The sequence below is a fragment of the Notamacropus eugenii genome, chromosome 5 (assembly GCF_028372415.1).
Source record: "Notamacropus eugenii isolate mMacEug1 chromosome 5, mMacEug1.pri_v2, whole genome shotgun sequence".
NCBI lineage: Eukaryota > Metazoa > Chordata > Mammalia > Diprotodontia > Macropodidae > Notamacropus > Notamacropus eugenii.
In genome coordinates, this window is record NC_092876.1 from 21,316,167 (window position 1) to 21,335,912 (window position 19,746).

At 40.4% G+C, this 19,746-nt stretch overlaps 1 protein-coding gene across 2 annotated transcripts; it reads left to right on the forward strand.

The window, feature by feature from the left end:
* Positions 1–1,010: 1,010 nt before the first annotated feature.
* On the forward strand, positions 1,011–12,297 carry LOC140508345 (uncharacterized). 2 transcript variants are annotated; one of them, XM_072616192.1, is made up of 5 exons: positions 1,011–1,378; positions 1,998–2,080; positions 4,729–4,855; positions 5,757–5,852; positions 10,360–12,297. In XM_072616192.1, the coding sequence occupies exons 2-5, from the start codon at positions 2,048–2,050 to the stop codon at positions 11,517–11,519; spliced, it is 1,416 nt and encodes a 471-aa protein (XP_072472293.1). In that variant the 5' UTR covers positions 1,011–1,378; positions 1,998–2,047; the 3' UTR covers positions 11,520–12,297. The 2 variants fall into 2 exon arrangements, with proteins under 2 accessions (XP_072472293.1, XP_072472294.1); XM_072616193.1 differs by lacking the exon at positions 1,998–2,080 and having other exon boundaries at positions 1,249–1,378.
* Positions 12,298–19,746: the final 7,449 nt, after the last annotated feature.

Here is a 19,746-nt window from a genome sequence, read left to right on the forward strand (position 1 = left end):
AATCCCACTCTGTCCAGATTCCTGGATGATGTGTCAGTCTATGCTCTAAGGCCCCACTTGCCAGCCCAGTAGTTTTTCATCCAAATTACAGGTCCCTGTCAATGACTCCCCTTCCCAACATAAGATCCAAGAGGGTGAACCTTTTGTCCAAAAAAGAAAAAAAAAAAAGACAAGAAGGATCTTTCAAATCCTGTCCAAGGGTTGTGAACTGCCTCCACCCCCAACAGCAGCCCCACATTCAGTCCTTCTCTGGCCTCTGTTCTGACTTCCTGCCATCTTTGTGCCCCAGGACCAAGATACCCAGCTACACTTCTCCCCTTCCCAGTAGGAAGCAGGCACTGAGGGGTGAGGAGGGAAACTGTGGCACCTCCCAGGGGAAGGACTTCAATTGCTCCATCTGGTAGCAGCCAAGACCCTGCTCTTAGAGGGAGATGTAGAGATCTGTGTCAATGAATAGGAAATGAGAGAAGATTGATAACATGTGCCCTGGGACCCAGGTGTCCTCACTTCCTGCCTCAGCTCCCTTGTAAGATCCAGCTATCTTCCGTTGAGAGAATGTCCCTTAGCGAAGAATAATGAGATAAAGGAAAAGGACCCCTTAGTGTGGGGTTGGGGTATGGCAGGTTAAGAATGAAGACAGGCCAAGGTGGTAAATGTCCAGATGGAGGGGAATTAAGTTGGGTTGGGTAAGTCTGGGCTCCAAGCTGCAGGGAGGGCTGGGGGGTGAGGGCATTGGGGGAGGGGATTGTCTGGGAGCCGCAGGAGAGATGGAAGGTGGGCATATCTTTGTGAGGAAGAAGATGGCTGTAGCAGGGGTAGAGCTGGAGGAAGGCCAGGCTAGTCTGCTGAGAAGGAGGAGGGTCTGAGTCCCAGAGCAGGGGGAAGAAGGGAGGCCAAGAAGTGGGGGAGGGAGGGAGAGGCATGACCAGGCTGGTGGGAGGGGCTAGGTGAAATCCCAGCCCCTGGATGAAGTCTGGTGGCCCAGGAGGAGGCGAGAGGAGAAGGGGGCCATTCCAAAGCAGGGCTGGGGGAGGAGAAGCAGGCAGGGGCCTGAGCTTTCAGACCTGGGTGTGATTGGAGGAAAGGGCCCATCCTTGGGGGCCTCAGTGGCTGGGCAGGGCGGGGCTATGGGCACTAGGAGGACCCTCCCAGAATGGGCCTCCTGAAAACAGGAACTTGAAACTGAGATCCCTCTGCCTGCCCCTCTGAGCTGAAAGCTTTCTGTTTTCTTGCCTGACTTCGTTCTTCAGGGGTGAGATCTCTCTGCCTTCGTCTTCTGAGGCTGCGTTGTTTCAGAACCGAGACCTCTCTGCTTTCCCCTCTCGGAGCAGAGATCTCTCTGCCTTCTAAAAACCATCTCTGCATGTGGAAGTCCCAGGTAGGTCTGAGCAAGGACCTCTCCCTGCACCCTGCTTCTGCTGGCTGCCCCATTCCCTTGGGCCACAACGTCCCCATCTGGCCTCTTGGACAGCATCTGGCAGCTGGGCCGGGAACAGGTCTCTCTCACAAGCCTAGCTCTGGGAGGTGCTTCCCTCTGTTGCATCATGTTCAGGCTCCCTGTCACATCTGATAGGATCCATGGTGCCATCCCCAGCTTCACCATTGGGTCCCAGCCTCTCAATCTTCATGTCTCACCCATGGCATCAGGTGGAGGCACAGCTCTGAGTCTAGGGCCATTGAGGCTCTGCCTGGTCTCATCCCATCTGGGATCCCCAACCCCTTCTGCCTCCCAGGTCTCTGCAGAAGGATGGGGGAAGGGGCTGGGGCCCAAGAGATGGTCTTAGTGAGGGTGGTAAGTTTACGTTTCAGAACAAGTTCACCTCCTCCCTGCTGCCCTCACCACTGGGTTGGAGTCTTTCCCCTGAGGGCAGAGTCAGAGCCTTTGCAACTTCTGTGAGACCTCAATGTCATTCCTGGTAGACCAGTGTCCAGCCTAGGCAGAGAAGGCAAAGACAATATGTCCCCTACTCTAAGATCCTTCTCGCTCTGCTGCTAAGCTTGCAGACCACCAAGCATCTTCCAAGGAGAGAGTCTAGAACCAGAGAGAATGGCCCCTGGCACCCAGAGATCCTCATCCCAGGTGAGTGCTGTCCATTCACAGACCTGACCAGTATCAGCAAACCTGGAATCCATGAGAGCCAAGGAAGCTTTATCTTGTAAGATGTAGGTTGTTCCTGGCAATGATGTCAGCAGAGGAGAAATTGCTCCAGTTCTGCTCGTGTTCTCCTGCCTCAGGCCACACAAGCTTCCCCAGGTCTCTCTGAGTTCCTCCCATTTGCCATTTCTTAGGTTGTCAGTAGCATTTAGAAAGTAGCTCCTCTGTGCCAAGCATTGTGACAATCTGCTGCAGATGCAAAGGAAGGCTGAAGGCATGACAGATCCTGACCTCCATGACCCCACATGCCCTCCAATGGGGAGAGAACATCACATGAGCTATGTCCAAACAAGCTCTGTAGAGTGTGGGTGGGGGACTCCCTGAGAGGGAAGGCTCAGCAGTGTCAGAGACCAGGAAAGCATGTTTTCAGAAGGGGCGATTTTAGCTGAGATGTGAAGGAAACCAGGAGGCCCAGGTGTGGGGGGAGGACATCTATAGGGTCAAGGGAAGGAGGGTCTTGGTCAAGGATCAGCCCGGAGGTCAGTGACCCTGGGTCAGAGGAAAGAAAATGACCAAGGTGTAAGAGGCCTGGAAAGGGTTTGGAGGCTAGTCACATGGTGTCTGCTGCTTGTCAGGAGCCTTAGAAATATTATCTCATTTGATGCCGTTGTGAGAATTGTCAGGGTCCTTGCAAGGGACAGATTTATGCAGAGAAATTTATGACCAAACAAGAGACAGAGAATATTATGAAATGCAAAATGGATAATTTTGATTACATTAAAATAAAAAGTTTTTGCACAAACAAAGCCAATGCAATCAAGATTAGGAGGGAAGCAGAAAATGGGAATATAATTTTTAAAACTAGTATCTGTGATGAAGGTCTCATTTCGAAAATATATAGAGAACTGATTCAAATTAAAAGGATACAAGCCATTCCCCAATTGATAAATGGTCAAAGGATATGAACAGGCAATTTCAAAGGAAGAAATTAAAGATATCTATAGTCATATGAAAAAATGCTCTAAATCACTATTGATTAGAGAGACACAAATCAAAACAACTCTGAGGTACCACATCACACCTATCAGATTGGCTAACATGACAAAACAGGAAGATGATAAATGTTGGAAAAGATGTGGGAGAGTTGGAACACTTATTCATTGCTGGTGGAGCTGTGCTCTGATCCAACCATTCTGGAGAGCAATTTGGAACTGTGCCCAAAGGGCTATAAAGATGTGCACACCCTTTGACCCAGCAATACCACTTCTAGGGCTGTATCCCAAAGAGATCATAAAAATAGGAAAAGGATCCCCATGTACAAAAATATTTATAGCACCTCTTTTTGTGGTGGCCAGGAATTGGAAATTGAGACAATGCCCATCAATTGAGGAACTGCTGAACCAGTTGTGGGATATGAATGTAATGGAATACTATTGTGCTGTAAGAAATGACAAACAGGCTGACTTCAGAAAAACCTGGAAAGACTTATAGGAACTGATGCTGAGTGAAATGAGGAGAACCAGGAGAACATTATACAGTCACAACCACAGTATGTGAGGACTATTTCTGATAGACTTAGCCCTTCACAGTAACGTGAAGACCTAAACATTTCCAAAGGACTCTTGAGGCAAAATGCCATCCACATCCAGAAAAAGAACTATGGAACTGGAATGCAGAATGAAGTAAATTATATTCTCTTGTGTTATGTTTTGTTCTGTTCTGGTTTTTCTCATGGTTTCTTCCATTTGTTTTAATTCTTCTATGCAACATGACTAATATGAAAACATGTTTAAGAAGAATGTATGTGTAGAATCCATATAAGATCACATGCCTTCTTGAAGATGGAGCAGGGAGTAAGGAAAAATTTTTAAACTTATGAAAGTGACTGTTGAAAACTGAAAATAAATAAATTAATAAAAGAAAGGACAGGTGGCATTAACAAGTGAAAGCAATGATAAAGGAAAGACAAAAGCAGTTTTGTCTATGAAGCATCACACCTAGTATCACCTTAAGCCCTCAATACAACAACAGATAACTCTTCTTCACTTGACTGGAAACAGTTCCATACCACTCAGTTTAACCGAGCTTGTGAATATTATTTCTTAAGAATCCTCTTCATGTTTTCATTTAGATATGACTTTATTAAGACCTTTTACAAAATTGATTAGACAATTGCCTTTTCTTTGCTCTCTCTTCAGTGATCATGGTAACCCTTCCCCCCAGAATGCACAGTCCTTGCCAGCTTCTCACAAACTCGTCATAGAATTTTCTTAACATATCACTCATGACACTTCTGATGAGAAGAAATTTCATATCACCTTCTCTTTTTCTCCTCCACACATTCTCATACCTCACTGGTAGAGTACTTATCTTCTCCCTGATCCATAGGGAGAAGCGTTTCATATTAAGACATTTCTCCAGCTTTCATTAATGCAACATGATTCTCAAATGCTTTTCTAAACATTCCATTGGGCTGTTATTGACTATGGTTTCAAGTGTTGGCTCTGACCTTCATAAAGGTGATTGGAGTTTTGAGAATTCTGTGCTTCAGTTTTCTCCTATAAGTCGATGAGGGTTGGACTAGGTGAATTCTGGTCTCCCAGCTCTAAATCTTGTGACATTTGATGGTTTAGGAGTTGGTGACATTCCAGGATGTGGCTGTGGACTTCACCCAGGAGGAGTGGTGCCTATTGGACCATTCTCAGAGAGAGCTATACAAGAAGGTCATGCTGGAGAATATCCAGAACCTTCTCTGCCTGGGTAAGGATCATTTCCTCTGGTAACTCCAAATCTGCCATCAGAGGAGTGTTATCTTCCTTATATACTGTGCAGATTATGAGCATTTGTGAATGATTTCAAAGGGGAACATGGTCTCTCCACAGGGTCCTCCTGCTATTTGGCTTTCCTCTGTAAGGTCTTTGAATTATGTGATGGCAACTCTGGGACCTTGTTTTGTTTCTCCTGAAGTTGTGTCTTTTTTAATTGAGGCAGCTTCAGGTAAAAAAATCCATCCAGTATTAGAGAATCTCAACCTCTAAGATATGACCTTTAGAGGTCATATCTTGTCTAACCTCTAACTGGACATGAATTTTTTCTGCAAAATGTCTGGAAACTGCTCATTCAGGTTTTCCTTGAAGGTGGGCAGTGAAGGAACCCCTACTTCCCAAAGCAATGCCTTCCTCTTTGGAATGGGTCTAGAATTTAGAATGGTCTTCTCATTGATGACTGTAAGTTGGTAGCTCATTACTCCTAATCCTGCCTAATGTTATGTGTGAAATTGAACAATAAGGGAAACTGCGGCAATTCTGTGGCAAGACAACCTTTATTAGAAAGTACCACTTGCCATGGATTTAGAATCAAGCCTTCCTGACTCCTGGCTCTTACCACTGCACTACCAGCTGCCTCTAATTTCTAAATAATGGAAGCTATGGAGCATGCCCATTTTTCTATGAAAGAGGTGAAAACTATAATTTTCTGATTCCCAATTGGCTGCATGACTCAAAAATCCTCTCTCCAAAGATCCTCACAGTGAATACCTTAGAAACTACCCTTGAAGAATTCTGGAAACCACCCTGTGGTCCTTGCATGTCCCCTTTCCCTAAAGAGGACCAAATTAAAAATTTCTCTCCATCCTCATGCTTCCCGTATTTCCTATGCCTAGGGCTTCCAGTTACCAGAGAAGATTTGATCTCCTATTTCCAAGAAGGGGAAGCACCATGGAATCTGGGGCCCAAAGGCTTAAAGAACTTTTATCCAGGTGAGTGAGACAGAAACAGATATATGACTGATCTTATCACAAGGCATTTTTTTATGTTGTAGTGAAAGGAGTGCTAGCCTTGGGGACAAGAAGAACTGACCTAGAACTCCTTTCTAGATACTTTTGATCCAGGGCAAGTCACTGAATCTCTGAGCCTCAGTTTCCCTATCTGTAAAAGTGAAGTGGTTGGATTCTATAGCCTTCATTCATCTATAAGAAGTCATTGTTTGAAGCTTTGGGGCCTAAAACTCTCCTGAAAGCATTCGAAAAGGGTCTAAAACTGTCCAATGTGAATTATTTCCTAGATTTTCTTCAAGTGAGCAAGCATTTACTTACAGCACCTACTATATTCCAGAGCATGGGTTAAGCACCAGGGGTACAAATAAAGGCAGGGGACAAACCCTGCTCCTAAGGACTTCCCAGTCTAGTGGCAAGACAATATGTTGGAACTACTCAAAAGAAGGAAGGCACTAAGGTAAGGAGGACTAGAGAAGACTTATTGTAGAATGAAGGGTTTTAGAGGGGACTTCAGGGAAGCCAGAGTGAGCATGAGAGGCAGCCAGAGAAAACATGGAGTTGGGAAATAGAGTGTCCTTGGTCAAGGAAAAAAGAGAAGGCCTGAACCACCGATAATTGCACATATGAAGGGGGTAGTAAGGTGAAAGGAGACTAGGGATGTAGGAGAGAGGCATCCACAGGTCAGAACCTGCATTTGAAAATGAGAGAGACCAGAATCCAGGGATTGAGATAGAGGCTGGGACCAGGTGTAGCCCTGGGCCCAGTCAGGCACTCAGTGTATTGGTAAATGCCAGTGTTCTCAGCATTGTATAAGTCTGGGGATGCAAAGATAGTCCTTGCTGTCCAGAGTTTACCATCTAGTATACAGACACAGAGATGGTTTGGAAAGAAGCAACAGATCATGAGCCTCACTCTTATCTGAGCCAGACAAAAGCAAGTCTTTTGTTATTGGAATACATTAAGTTCAAGAGGAAAATAAGTGATTAGAAGAGAAGAGTAGTTTAAGGAGTGTAGAGTTAGTGAAGAAAATCCCAGTAATAATAGCTAATATTCATACTGTGCCTACTCTGTTCTAAACAATTTGCAAATATTATCTCATTTATTCCTCACAAAACCCTGGGAGGCAGTTGCTACTATTATTGAGGCAAACAGTGATATTATGACTTGCTCAGTGTCCCACGGGTAACAAGTGTCTGAGTCTGGATTTGAACTCAAGTCTTCCTGACTCTGGGCATAGTGTTCTCTCCATTGTGTCACCTGGCTGCCTCACGGTGGAAAATAACTTTGCACCACAGAGGAAGCTTCAGATAGAGGAGATAAAAGGATAAGGGACTTTTAAGGTAGTTCTCCAGCCAGTCATCAGAGACTGGAATGAATGGAAGCCAAGGTGAGGTAAGGAGTGGGGATCGTGCCATGTCAATGATTGGTTACTGGCATTGATCCCTTTTCTTCTCCCATGTAGTTTTTTGGGTATTTTTTTTGGTAAGGATTAAGGCAGGGGGAAAGGGGAAAAATCAGAGGATATCATGGAGAAAACCTAATTAATTTTCATAATATAATGTGCAAGAGATGAATTCATCTTAAAAAAAATGAGTAACAGAATGCATTAGAAAGCAGAAAGAGAAAACATGTTGTGTATAAGAAATATCTTTGACAGAAAGATTCACAAAGTATTAAAATGAAAGGATAACATTCTGCAATGTCTTTTTCAACTATGCCCTAAACTCATTCCCCTCTGTGCCCTTTGACCCCATTATAACCACTAGTCCTATAAACTAAAAGGTTCATGGAAAGATGAAAAACATCCATTTCAACACAAAATTATAGCTGCCATTTTTTGCTGTTGCAAAGATCTGTATACAAAGGTGATACTTATATATTGGAAAATGACTGAAGAAATGATAGTCCAGGAATGAAATGGAAGAAATGATTAAAGGCACAGAGTCAGAGAAACCTGCAAAGAATTGTCCAAACTGATGTAGAGAGAAGTAAGCAGAACTAGGAGAAGAGTTTATTTTATAGCAACACTGATCAATGCAATGAAAAACCATAATTCCAGAAAAATAGTTCCCTAAATCTTATTTTTAGAACTCCTTTCAGGAACCAATATAAAGTGTGTTGTGTAGCCACTTAGTCATTTAATCTGCTACTCATAATATTCTTTTAATTGATGCATTTTTATTTCATGCATTTGCTACTTATTTAATGAAAATGACTGAGATAACTGTAGCCCACAATGCCCCAAATTAATACTTTCATTTCACAGTATAATTATAAAATATAAAATTTTCTTCTACTTTAAATTATAAAAATTTAATTTGGAACTTTCTGGAAGATTTTGTTTTAATCCAACAAGAACTCATATTTGCTGTTACTTGTAAGACCTCAATGTAAATTTTCTTATTTCATAGATTTTTAAAAATTGAAATAGCATTTTTAATCAAATAAGTGTAATCTGGAATATGTAGAACAAAACACAACATATGAAATTAAGTTCAAAGCTGGACTTTTTCTCTGAACAAGGGTTTGCAGTATTTCCCTGACAAAGCCCATCTACAATTTGGTTCTGCATCAAGTCAATTTAATGATGACAGTAACAAGTAAATAATCATTAGTATTTGATACTATTTGACATGTGCTAGTTACTGAGCTAAGTACTTTATAGACATTTTCTCATCTGATCTTCCCAACAATGCATAAAGGTAGGTATTGTTATCTCAGTTTTACGGTTGAGGAAACAAAGGCAGGCAGAGTCACAGTGCTAGCAAGTGTCTAAGCTAGAATTTCAACTCATGTCTACCTAAGTCCAACTCTTTATCTACTGTTCTATGAGCTGTCTTTTGATTCATAGTCAGAATACAGTGAAAATGCTCTCTTACTGAGACATGGAAATTCATATTTTATTTTTGGCCTTCAAACCAGTCACCAAAATGAGTGGTTAATTGCTGTATAGAAGGTACATTTTTCTGTTGGCCAACGAGAAATAGTGCGTTAAGTGGATAAAACAACCTTTTTAGGAAAGACCTCCTCTGACCTAACTTTCTTCTTTCTTTTTGCCACTGGCTACACTTCCTCAGAAACTCTGTGGAATGACTGACCTAGCTGGCCAACTAGTTCTCTTGAAAATTCACTAGATATAAGAATAGTAACATAAACAGAAAAGAAGTTCAAACCAGAAAATAGCCTTGAGTGCAATGAGAAGCAAAGTCAAGTCTGTGCAGAATGTGTGTGATGATCCATGATGCTTTCAAGAAGGTTGTAATGTGCACTCCCAGGAATCATGTTTTCAAAGACCCTGCTTTCTGCACTGGAAGAACACAAACATTTGTAACATCTTCATGTGCAAATTACAGCACTAATGACATGAAATTACTAGGTACTCTTTGAATACGGTGCAGTTTATTCTGTTATGCTCGTGCAGTTTACAAAATGCAAATGAGGGCATGACCATGAATTGAGAAAGGATGTGCACTTGCATGTCAAACCTTTCTGGTAGTTTGGAAACAATTTGATGTTAGGTTGATAAACTGAAAGAATTTGCTGCATTTGGTCAGAAATCAACAGAGTTTGGTGTCACCTCTGCATGAACACCAAAATCACTATATGTCTCATCTTGATAATTTGGAATCAATGAAGATACATTGTAGAAAACACATGGATAATGAATAATGGCTGTCCTAAAGAAGTGATGGACCAAACAGAATGTATTATATTTCAGAGGAAGACAAAAAAAATGGTTGGTAAACATGTTGTGATCCCAGACATGGAAACAGAAATAAATTAAAATAGTTTGCCAAGGAAATCTTTATGTGAGTTTTTAGTATATGTAAAGAAAATAACAAAATATTTACTGGCCTTAATAGAATATAAGAAAAGTTGGATTACAACTTAATAGTATTACATGAGAGTTAAAAAAGAATAAATATATTTCTCAACAGTATGTGAAATTAATAATGGCCATGTGATAGGATATCAAATCTGATCAGTATAAAAAACCAGGATGATTAACTGAGATTGACAGAATAAGAAGTTTTAAAAAAAAAGGCATTTGAAGAAACTATTGAAAGTGCAATGGAGAAAGGCCATCTAGTGCTGTGGAAGGAGTGGAACTAGTCACAGGGCTTGAGTTCTAGTCTTAGTTATATCTACATGGATATGGGTCAAGTCAGGTCACTCAGTCATTATGGGCTCATGGCATGAGTGGTGAAGCATAATGAGAATCCTGCCCTACCTATGTTATAGGTTTGCTGTGAAGATCTAGGGTTATTGTATATGAAACTCTTTGTAAATTAAATCATGCTGTGGGTGAGAGTTAATAGCATTTTCAAATGATTGGGTCTGTTTATTTAGGTTTAAACATTCTTTTTAACTGGGGAAATAGAATAAAACATTAACTTCTTTTATGCCACTTGAGGGATGATATATTTGTAGGTGTGTGTGTGTGCATGTGTGTATATGTATGTATGTATGTATATATTTGTTTCCTCAGCTGCAGTAAGCATGTTTAAAGTGAATGAGACTGCTACCAACCTGAGCCTTTCTGTGGAAGAAGCTGGCCAGCTGAGATTCATGAGTGATGGTCCCTGTGACTTCAGTGTGAGAGAAATCTGTGACTCTGATACTAAGGTAGATAAAAATCCACAGAATCCTTATGAATCTGATGAAGTTGGAAAGACCTTCATACATCATTCAGTCCTAAATCACTGTAAGACAATGACCCCAAGGAATGACTGTTTTCAGTACAAATGCTTTACTGAAAAGGCAGAGCTTATTCAGTCCCATGAGAAGCCTCCTGAAATGCAAACGTATCAAGGTAATCAAGAGAAAATGGCCTTCAACTTGAGTTCAGACCTCACTGGACGTCAGAAAAGTTATACTGGCAAAAAGCTTTATATAGGTAATGAAGGAAGAAAGGCCTTCAGCCAGAACTCTAAAATCATTAGCCATCAGAAAATTTGCACTGGAAAGAATCCTTATGAATGTAATGAAGTTGTAGCAACCTTAACCCATCACTCATCTCTTCCTTACCATCCTGGATTTGATGCTGGAATGAAAACACATGCATATAATCAGTGTGGGAAGGCTTTTCATTTAAAATCAGATCCAGTTAGACATCAGAAGATTCATACTGGAGAGAAGCCTTATAAATGTAATGAATGTGGGAAGGCCTTCAGCTATAAATCAAGCCTTACTAGGCATCAGAGAATTCACACTGGAGAGAGACCTTATAAATGTAATGAATGTGGGAATGCCTTCTGCTACAAATCAGCCCTTATTGGTCATCAGAGAATTCACACAGGACACAAACCTTATGAATGTAATCAATGTGGAAAGGCTTTTACAAGGAGGTCCGGTCTCATTACGCATCAGAGAACACACACTGGAGAGAAACCTTATGAATGTAATCAGTGTGGGAAGGCCTTCCGATCCAGACCAAACTTTGTGCTCCATCAAAGAACTCACACTGGAGAGAAACCTTATGAATGTAATCAATGTGGAAAGTGTTTCCAACAGAAGTGCAGTCTTGCTACACATAAGAGAATTCACAATGGAGAGAAACCTTATGAATGTAATCAGTGTGGAAAGACTTTCAGACAGCACTCCAATCTTACTACACATCAGAGAATCCACATAAGAGAGCCCTTATGAATCAATCAGTGTGCTTAATTATCAATGCTGAAAGGCTTTGTGATTTAATACAATCTAATTGAATGTCAGAGAATCCACACTACTGAGAAACCTTCTGAATGTAGTCAGTGTGGAAAGGCTCCAGCCTTGCTGAACACCTGAGAATCCACAGGAAAACTTCATGAATGTCATGAATGTGGTGGAGCCTTTAGTTACAATTCAAAGTTTACTGACCATGATAGAATCCACGCTGAAAGGGTTATATTCCCTTTAGGAATACAACCAGTGTCATAAAGCCATTCCCTATTTCCCATCAGAGGATTCCTTCCAGATAATAATCTTATCACTGTGATGAATGAGGAAAGGTATTGCAATGAAGTACAAGGCTTGTTTAACATCAGAAAAATCATTCTGAGGAGGAGCTCTATATGGACTCTAGATGAGAAGGCCTTCAGTCTGAGATCATTTCTTTACATCAGAGGATCCACTGTGGAGAGAAGACTTATGAATGTTCTCAAAGGGACATGGTTTTCTCTGGAAGAGGGAGATCCAGAATACTCACACTGGAATAAAGGCTTATGGAAGCAGAATTTGTGGGAAGAGCTTCCTTTACCTGGAGCTCATATTTGACTGTTCATTGGAGAACTCATACTAGAGATAAAAGTCTTGGATCTAATTAACAAGTCTGCTAATGAAGCACAGACTTTATTTGACCTGCCAGTATGAGGGACCTCATTAGAAATCCCAAATAGCATATTGTACAGAAAGTTGTATAAACACAATGAATTTTTCTCAGGAATCCTGGTATTTGTCATTACTCCTCACTATTTTATATGCTGTACCTTCTTCAGCCATTTCCCAATTAAGTCAGACTCACTTTGTTTCCTGGTTTTTTGCTGGCACAAAAAGTCCTCACGTAAATATTTTGGTATCTGTTGGAGATATTTCTGTCATGCTTTCTTTAAGCAGCTAGGTATCCCATTGGAGATAAGAGTGCTTGCTGTGCTTGGAGCCACAAGACCTGGGTTCAAATTTGGTCTCTGAAACTTACTAACTGTACCCTGAGTAAATCACTTAACCTATTCCTGCCTGAGTTTCCTCATCTGTAAAATGGGAATAATAAGAGCATCTACCAGCTAGGCTTGATGTGAGCATTAAATGAGAAAATATTTGTAAAATGAAAGCAAGACTTCAATTACGATGGAAATGCTAGTTTTATAAATGATTATGTTTCCTTTGGTCATAAGCGTCATAGTAAACATCTGGACAATTCAGACACTTTTAGCTCAAATTGATATTCAGAACAGTGGAGATGAGGACAATACTTATAAAGCACAGAGCTCTGGATTTGGAATCAGGGAGTCTTGGGTTCAAATCCTGACTAAGGTACTCTCTAGCTCTGTAGGACAAAGAACAACCTTTGTTTCTACTGGTCTCTAAAATGAGATTGGCTTCCTCTAGTCGTTACTTAGCTTCTATATTCCCTTCCAACTCTAAAGACGTGCTCTCTTCAAAAGGACAATATTCTAGGAAGGAGGCCTAGCAAGACCAAATCTGAAACTATACTAGAAAGCAGTAGTCATCCAGAGTATTATGTGCTACTTAAAAATAAAGATTCTGAGAAATGGAATTGATCAGGTGTGTAACATACAAAAGAAAATGAGCACAGCAACTACATGTTCAATTAACCTCAAGACCTCCACTGTGGAGTCAAGACTTACTAACTAATACAAAGTGCTGGAAACACTGGAAAGTAGACTGGCAGAAAACAGATACCAATGTCTCACACTGTTGACCAAGATTAGCTCTTAATGAATTCATGACTTAGATGTATAAGGTCACCTCAGATAAAATTAAAGGAACCAAGAAGACACTTTTCTAAATAGTGGAAGAATTCACCACCATATAAGGGATAGAGCAGATCACAGAAAAGAAAATGGCCAGTTTTTGTCACACACACAACTTCAGTGGATTTGAAATTTAAAAGAAATTCCACCTAGATAAGATGGCCTGAGTGGGGTGAATTTTGGGGCAAGACCAGAAATGTCCTTGAGAGACTGGGCTTGAATGAGAAAGCAAAAAGAGCATCTTTGGTTCCTCTTTATAAAATTGGTTACTAATATAAAAAGAACATTATCATTTTTCTCAAAATGCTTCTTGAATTAACCTGAGTCCCCAAATCATGAGCATCTCTGAGCCTTTCTCTTATTTTATATCTTACAAGATCTGACAACATCAATTTTATTCAAGGAGGGGTCTCATTTTTTATTATTATTTTATTTGTTTTCACTGTTCCACAATCACTTCCATATATCTTAGATTTTTTTCCCTCCCTATCCGCCCTCCCCTCTGCCTCCCCACACCCTCCCTGAGACAGCATACAGTTTTATATAGGTTCTACCCATACATTTCTATTAAATACATTTTCACCTTAGTCATGTTGCATAGAAGAATTAAAATGAATGGGAGAAATCATAAAACAAACCAAAACATAGTACAGAAGAAAATGATCTGCTTCATTCTGCACTTGAATTCCATAGTTCTTTCTCTGGATATGGAAGGCATTTTGCCTTAAAAGTCCATTGGGAATTATTTAAGTCCTTGCTTTGCAATGAATAACTAAGTCTACCAGAAAAATTCCTCACACACTGTGGTTGTTGCTGTGTATAAAGTTCTCCTGGTTCTGCTCCTTTCACTCAGCATCAGTTCATACAAGTTCATACATTTCCAGGCCTGTCTGAAGTCTTCCTGTTCATCATTTTTTATAGCACAATAGTATTCCATTACATTCATATACCACACTTTATTCATTCATTCCCACATTGATGGGCATCCCCTTGATCTCCAGATTGTGGCCACCACAAAGAGAGCTGCTATAAATATTTTTGTATATGTGGGACTCTTTCCCATTTTTATGATCTTTTGGGGATATAGTCCTAGAAGTGATATTGCTGGGTCAACGGGTATGCACATTTTTGTAGCCCTTTGGGCATAGTTCCAAATTGCTCTCCAGAATGGTTGGATCAGCTCACAGCTCCACCAACAATGAATTAGTGTTCCAGCTCTCCATCATCTTCTCCAACATTTCTCATCTTCCTGTTTTGTCATGTTAGCCAATCTGATAGGTGTGATATAGTCCCTCAGAGTTGTTTTGATTTGCATCTTTCTAATTAATAGTGATTTAGAGCATTTTTTCATATGACTCTAGATAGCTTTAATTTCTTTCTCTGAAAACTGCCTGTTCATATTCTTTGACCATTTATCAATTGGGGAATGACTTGTATTCTTGTACATTTGAATCAGTTTTCTGTATATTTTAGAAATGAGAAGGCATCTCATTTTGAATCAAGTCTGTTGAAACTGAGGTGACTCAAAGATATAACTGCCAAACCTATTATTCTAGGTGGAATTTTATAATTTTCCATTATCACTGGCCAGAAAAATTCTCATAAAAACTTTTGTATTATAAAGAAATTTGTAAGCCTTCCACTCCAAACCTTACTTTGGCTGTTAGAGGTTGTATCACTTAGTAAAGCACTTAACCACTTTAGAATTGTACAGCCTTCTTTAGCACCTTCTTTCCCAGGACTGAGAAGATTTTATGAACTAACTTGCCCAATGAGAAGGTCCCAAGACACCTAATTAGTCCCAGATAAGGAGAATTTACAGGATCTTTTGCACTTTTTCCAAATACTAAGTTATTATTATTTTTAAAGCAAAATATACCCAATAAAAATACTAAGCTTTTAAACATTGTAAACACATTCTCTTAACAGATTCATTTCATGGCATCCAAAAGGGGACTTAATTTCCTAAGAATACAACTGAATCACCCTTTAGGAATCAATTTTGAAATTAACAATATTTCTTACACAATGGTTTTCCAAAAATCGCAATAAAAAATCAAAAGCATAATAACATAAGCAGTATTACAGATTTAATACAAATCTTTGACAAAACCAATTGGAAACAAGAACTTATTCCAGTCAAATGACATTGATTCAGTTGAATGTATTTACAAATTATCTTGCATAGAAAATCATTTTATCCATCTATCAAATTGCCACTATAGACTGATCACATTACAATCTAGACTAATCACATTTAGAGATCAGTAGAGTAATTTTAATCTAATTATGCTGTTAATTTTTGTAATTACAATTTCTAAACATATTGTAATGCAAATTTTAAGTAAATTTGGCATTAAAGTATGATTTGCCTATAGGAGATCAAATATCACAGTTATCCTAAGAGAACACATAAGAACACAAATTCAGTCTCATCAAATCTGGATTTGCAGTTAAAAATGGTAGCATGCAGAAACTCAATTTTCCCAGGGGCCATTTACTGCTCAGACCTCAAATTATAGGATCCATTACTTTATTTTAGTCTACTGCCAAAGTTTTATCATGGCAATCATTCTGCTCAGAAGGAGGGTCTAATTCTTGCAGCAGATAAAAGAAAGAGAGATAATGAAGGGATGAGGGAATCAGAGTTCTCAGGGGTGACCATCCTGGTGGGCAGTGGTCTAGGCGAAATTTGAGCCCTGGACTAGAGGCCAGTATACTAAAATTCCAGGGCAGAAGAGGGTCATTCTCATGGCATGGGAGCTGATAGAGACCAGGGATAGGGCAGAGATAAATGCAGGGGCTTGAGGTCCTGGCTTAAGTTTGATTACAGGATAGAGATGATCCTAGGGCCTCAGAGCCCAGGCAGAAAAGGCCTCTTGGCACTGGGAGGACATCCCAGAAAGGGTTGAGTCAGACATTGGATGACTTTCTTGTGCTCCACCTGATCCAGCCTTCTAAAAGCAATAGAAGATACTGTTTTCTTTGCTCTAGTATAAATGGCTCTGCTAAAGATCTTTGAAGCAGTTTAAATATTTTTTTCTTTTTGGTAGAAATGTATTTTTTAGGGGGGGGGGTGAAGCCAATTTGGCAGGAACTCCACTAAACTCTTCCAAATTCACCTTCAAATAACCACAAAATAACATCTCAAAACAAATTCTAGATGGTAGAACCAACAAAAAAGATGGGGTGAAGCAATTTTCCACCCCAAGACAATTTAAGAGATCATGAGGAAAGGTCTGTCTCACAGACCTTCCCAAACACTGAGCTAGCTCAGTCAATGCATGCATCAGCCTCATTGTCAATGTGTATATTCCTGGAAAGTACACTACCAAGGTAAGTGAACTTATCCACAGCATTCAAAACTGCTCCATTTGTTGAAACTGATGGTTCCATGTATGGATGGTGTGGTGGTGGCTGATGGAGCACCTGTGTTTTTTTGGTGTTAATTATTAGGCCAAAATTAGCACAGGCAGAAGAGAACTGATCCATACTTTGTTGCATCTCAGCTTCAGAGGCTGCATTGAGTGCACAGTCATCGGCAAACAGAAAATCATGCACTAACACTCCCTCTATTTTGGTCTTGCCTTGTAACCTTTTCAAATTGAAGAACTTACCATCAGTATGGTAGTTGACCTTGCTGCTGTGTTCATCCTCATTGAAAGCATGTGTCGACATGGCTGAAAACATCATGCTAAAAAGCATGGGAGCAAGCACACAGCCCTGTTTCACTCCATTGCTGACTGGGAAGGCATGAGAGCTTTGGCCATTATCCAGAACCCAGGAAAACCTGCCATCGTGAAACTGATGTACAATATTTTGATGATCTTCTCCAGGCAACCAAATTTGGACATAATTTTCCATAAGCCCTCACAACTAACAATGTCAAAGGCCTTGGTCAGATGCACAAATGTTGTGTACAGACCTCTGTTCTGCTCCTGGCATTTCTCCTGGAGTTGTCAGGCAGCAAACACCATATCAACTGTTCCTTGACCCTTTCTGAAGCCACACTGGCTCTCAGGTATATGACCATCTTTCAGGTGAAGAATCAGCCTATTAAGGAGGACGCTAGCATTGCTCTGCCAGCAATGACTAAGAGAGACATCCCCCTGTGATTGTCAGAGGACAATCTATTCCCTTTACCTTTATAGAGATCAATAATAGAGGCATCCTTGAATTCCTGGGGAATAACCTCCTCTTCCCATATAACCTGGGAAATTTCAGTCAACTTTTGTATGAGCAATGGTCCCCTACCTTGTGAATCTCAGTTGGAATAGGATGAGCACTAAGTGCTTTGCCACATGAAAGGAGCCTAATGGCCCTCACAACCTCTTCTTCAGTTGGAAGTTCAGCTAAGGAGGGATTGACTTCAACCTGATGTAAAGGGTCAGTAGTCTCAACATTGATTGATGATAGTCTGTTGAGAACACTATGGAAGTGTTCAGGCCATCTCTCTAGGATCATGTCCTTATCAGTAATCAATATGGCTCCATCAGCACTGAGTAGTTGTGATAGGTTTTTTATCCATAAATAGCTTTCAGGGAATCATAAAAGCACTTTGGATTGTTACTATCAGCATAAAACTGAATTTCATCTGCCTTGTTCCTGAGCCAGGAATCCTGCATCTCTCTAAGCTTTGCTTGTACTTTGCTTTTGATGGAATTAAATGCTGCCTTCTTAGAGGTAGATGAACTATCCTGCTGGTTAATTCTGTGGAGTTCTCATTTTTCATTTAGCAGCTTCTGAATTTCCCCATCATTTTCATGAATCAAAAGACATCACCCATACCATTTCACTATTATGTCTCAAAGTCCTGTGGCAACAGGTAAGTGATAAAGCAGCAGGTGCATATACACTGGGAGCTGTAGTCACAACCCTGCACACAGGAGGCCCAGGCCATAGGGTCCTTTCTCACTGGAAGCAGCAGTGGGACTGAGCAGCCCTTTGGGTGTCTGAGTAGTCATCTCTATAAAGGTAAAGGAAATAGATTGTCCTGTGACATTCACAGGGGCGTCTCTCCCTCTTAGTCCTTGCTGGCAAGATTCTTGCCAAAGTCTTCCTTAATAGACTGATCCTTCACCTGGAAAATGGTCATCTACCTGAGAGCCAGTGTGTCTTCTGAAAGTGTGTTGTTAATGTATTTGTGCTCAATGGGAAGATCTTTCCCACCCATTAATAGGCCAGTGTGACTTGCTTGAGTCACATGGAAGCCTGAGTCACATGAGTGTGTGGTGGGAGGAGTTTGCTGAATGGGTGGAGCAGAAAGAGGTGGAGCAGGAAGGGTGGAGAAGTATTGAGGGAAAATTGGTCACAGTTAGAGGTGAGGGAAAGAGGCAGGCAGAGAGTTGTGAGTTTTCATTTGTGGGAAGGCCCTAGCAGGAGGAAGGCTTGGGGATAGTGTTGCCCTCTGCATTGTTATTGAGTACAGATTTCTTTATTGCTATGCTGGATTTGGCTTTCTAGTGTTTGAATATGGTGTTTTGGTTCTGTCTTCCATGTGGAGAGTCTATTATATTTTGCAATTCAGAATTATGCCAGCATATTCATAGCTGCTGTAGGGGCTGTGAATATCATGTTGGTGCTACAGAAAGGGCCAAGGAACAGTCGATATGGTGTTTGCTGCATGACAACTCCAGGAGAAATGCAAGGAGCAGAACAGAGGTCTGTACACAACATTTGTGGATCTGATCAAGGCCTTTGATACTGTTAGTTATGAGAGCTTATGAAAAATTATGTCAAAATATTGCCACAAGGAATACAGAGACAAAAGAAGGACAGTGTGTTATAAATCCAAAAAGAAATGTATAGTCAAAAACAAAAGATAAAGAAGAGAAATTGGGGGAGATCCTTTCTAAGAAAAGGCACAGAAAACAAAATGAATGAAAAATTCAAATAATTTGAAGAGGAAGAAAGGGGAATCGCTTTAACAGTTGGTGAAAATGACAAAAAGAAAACCACCAATATTTGATTGCATTATTTCAAAATTCACAACTGTGAAATAAAATGAACATTTTATATACACCATAAAACACAAAATGAGGACTGTACATTAAACAAGTTCTAATATGCATAGTTTGACTTTCTTTGGGGGTAATAAAAAATTCAAGATGGCACTTTCAAAACTGTTTTCATTGCTTCTCTTCTACTACATGTATTATTACAATTCATCGATTTCCTCATTAATATTCTGGGATTAGTAGGGTGACAGGAGGTAAATCCTACTCCTAGACCATCTCCCACTGCTATCCTCTCCTACCACAAATTGAAAAAAAGCAACAAAATATTCGTAGTGGAAGCACACAGTCAAGGAAAAGAAGTTGCCACACTGTCCATTCCCCCAAAATATACTTTTTATTGTACATCTTTTTATTCATTACCTTTTGGTTAGAAGGCCCGTTGCA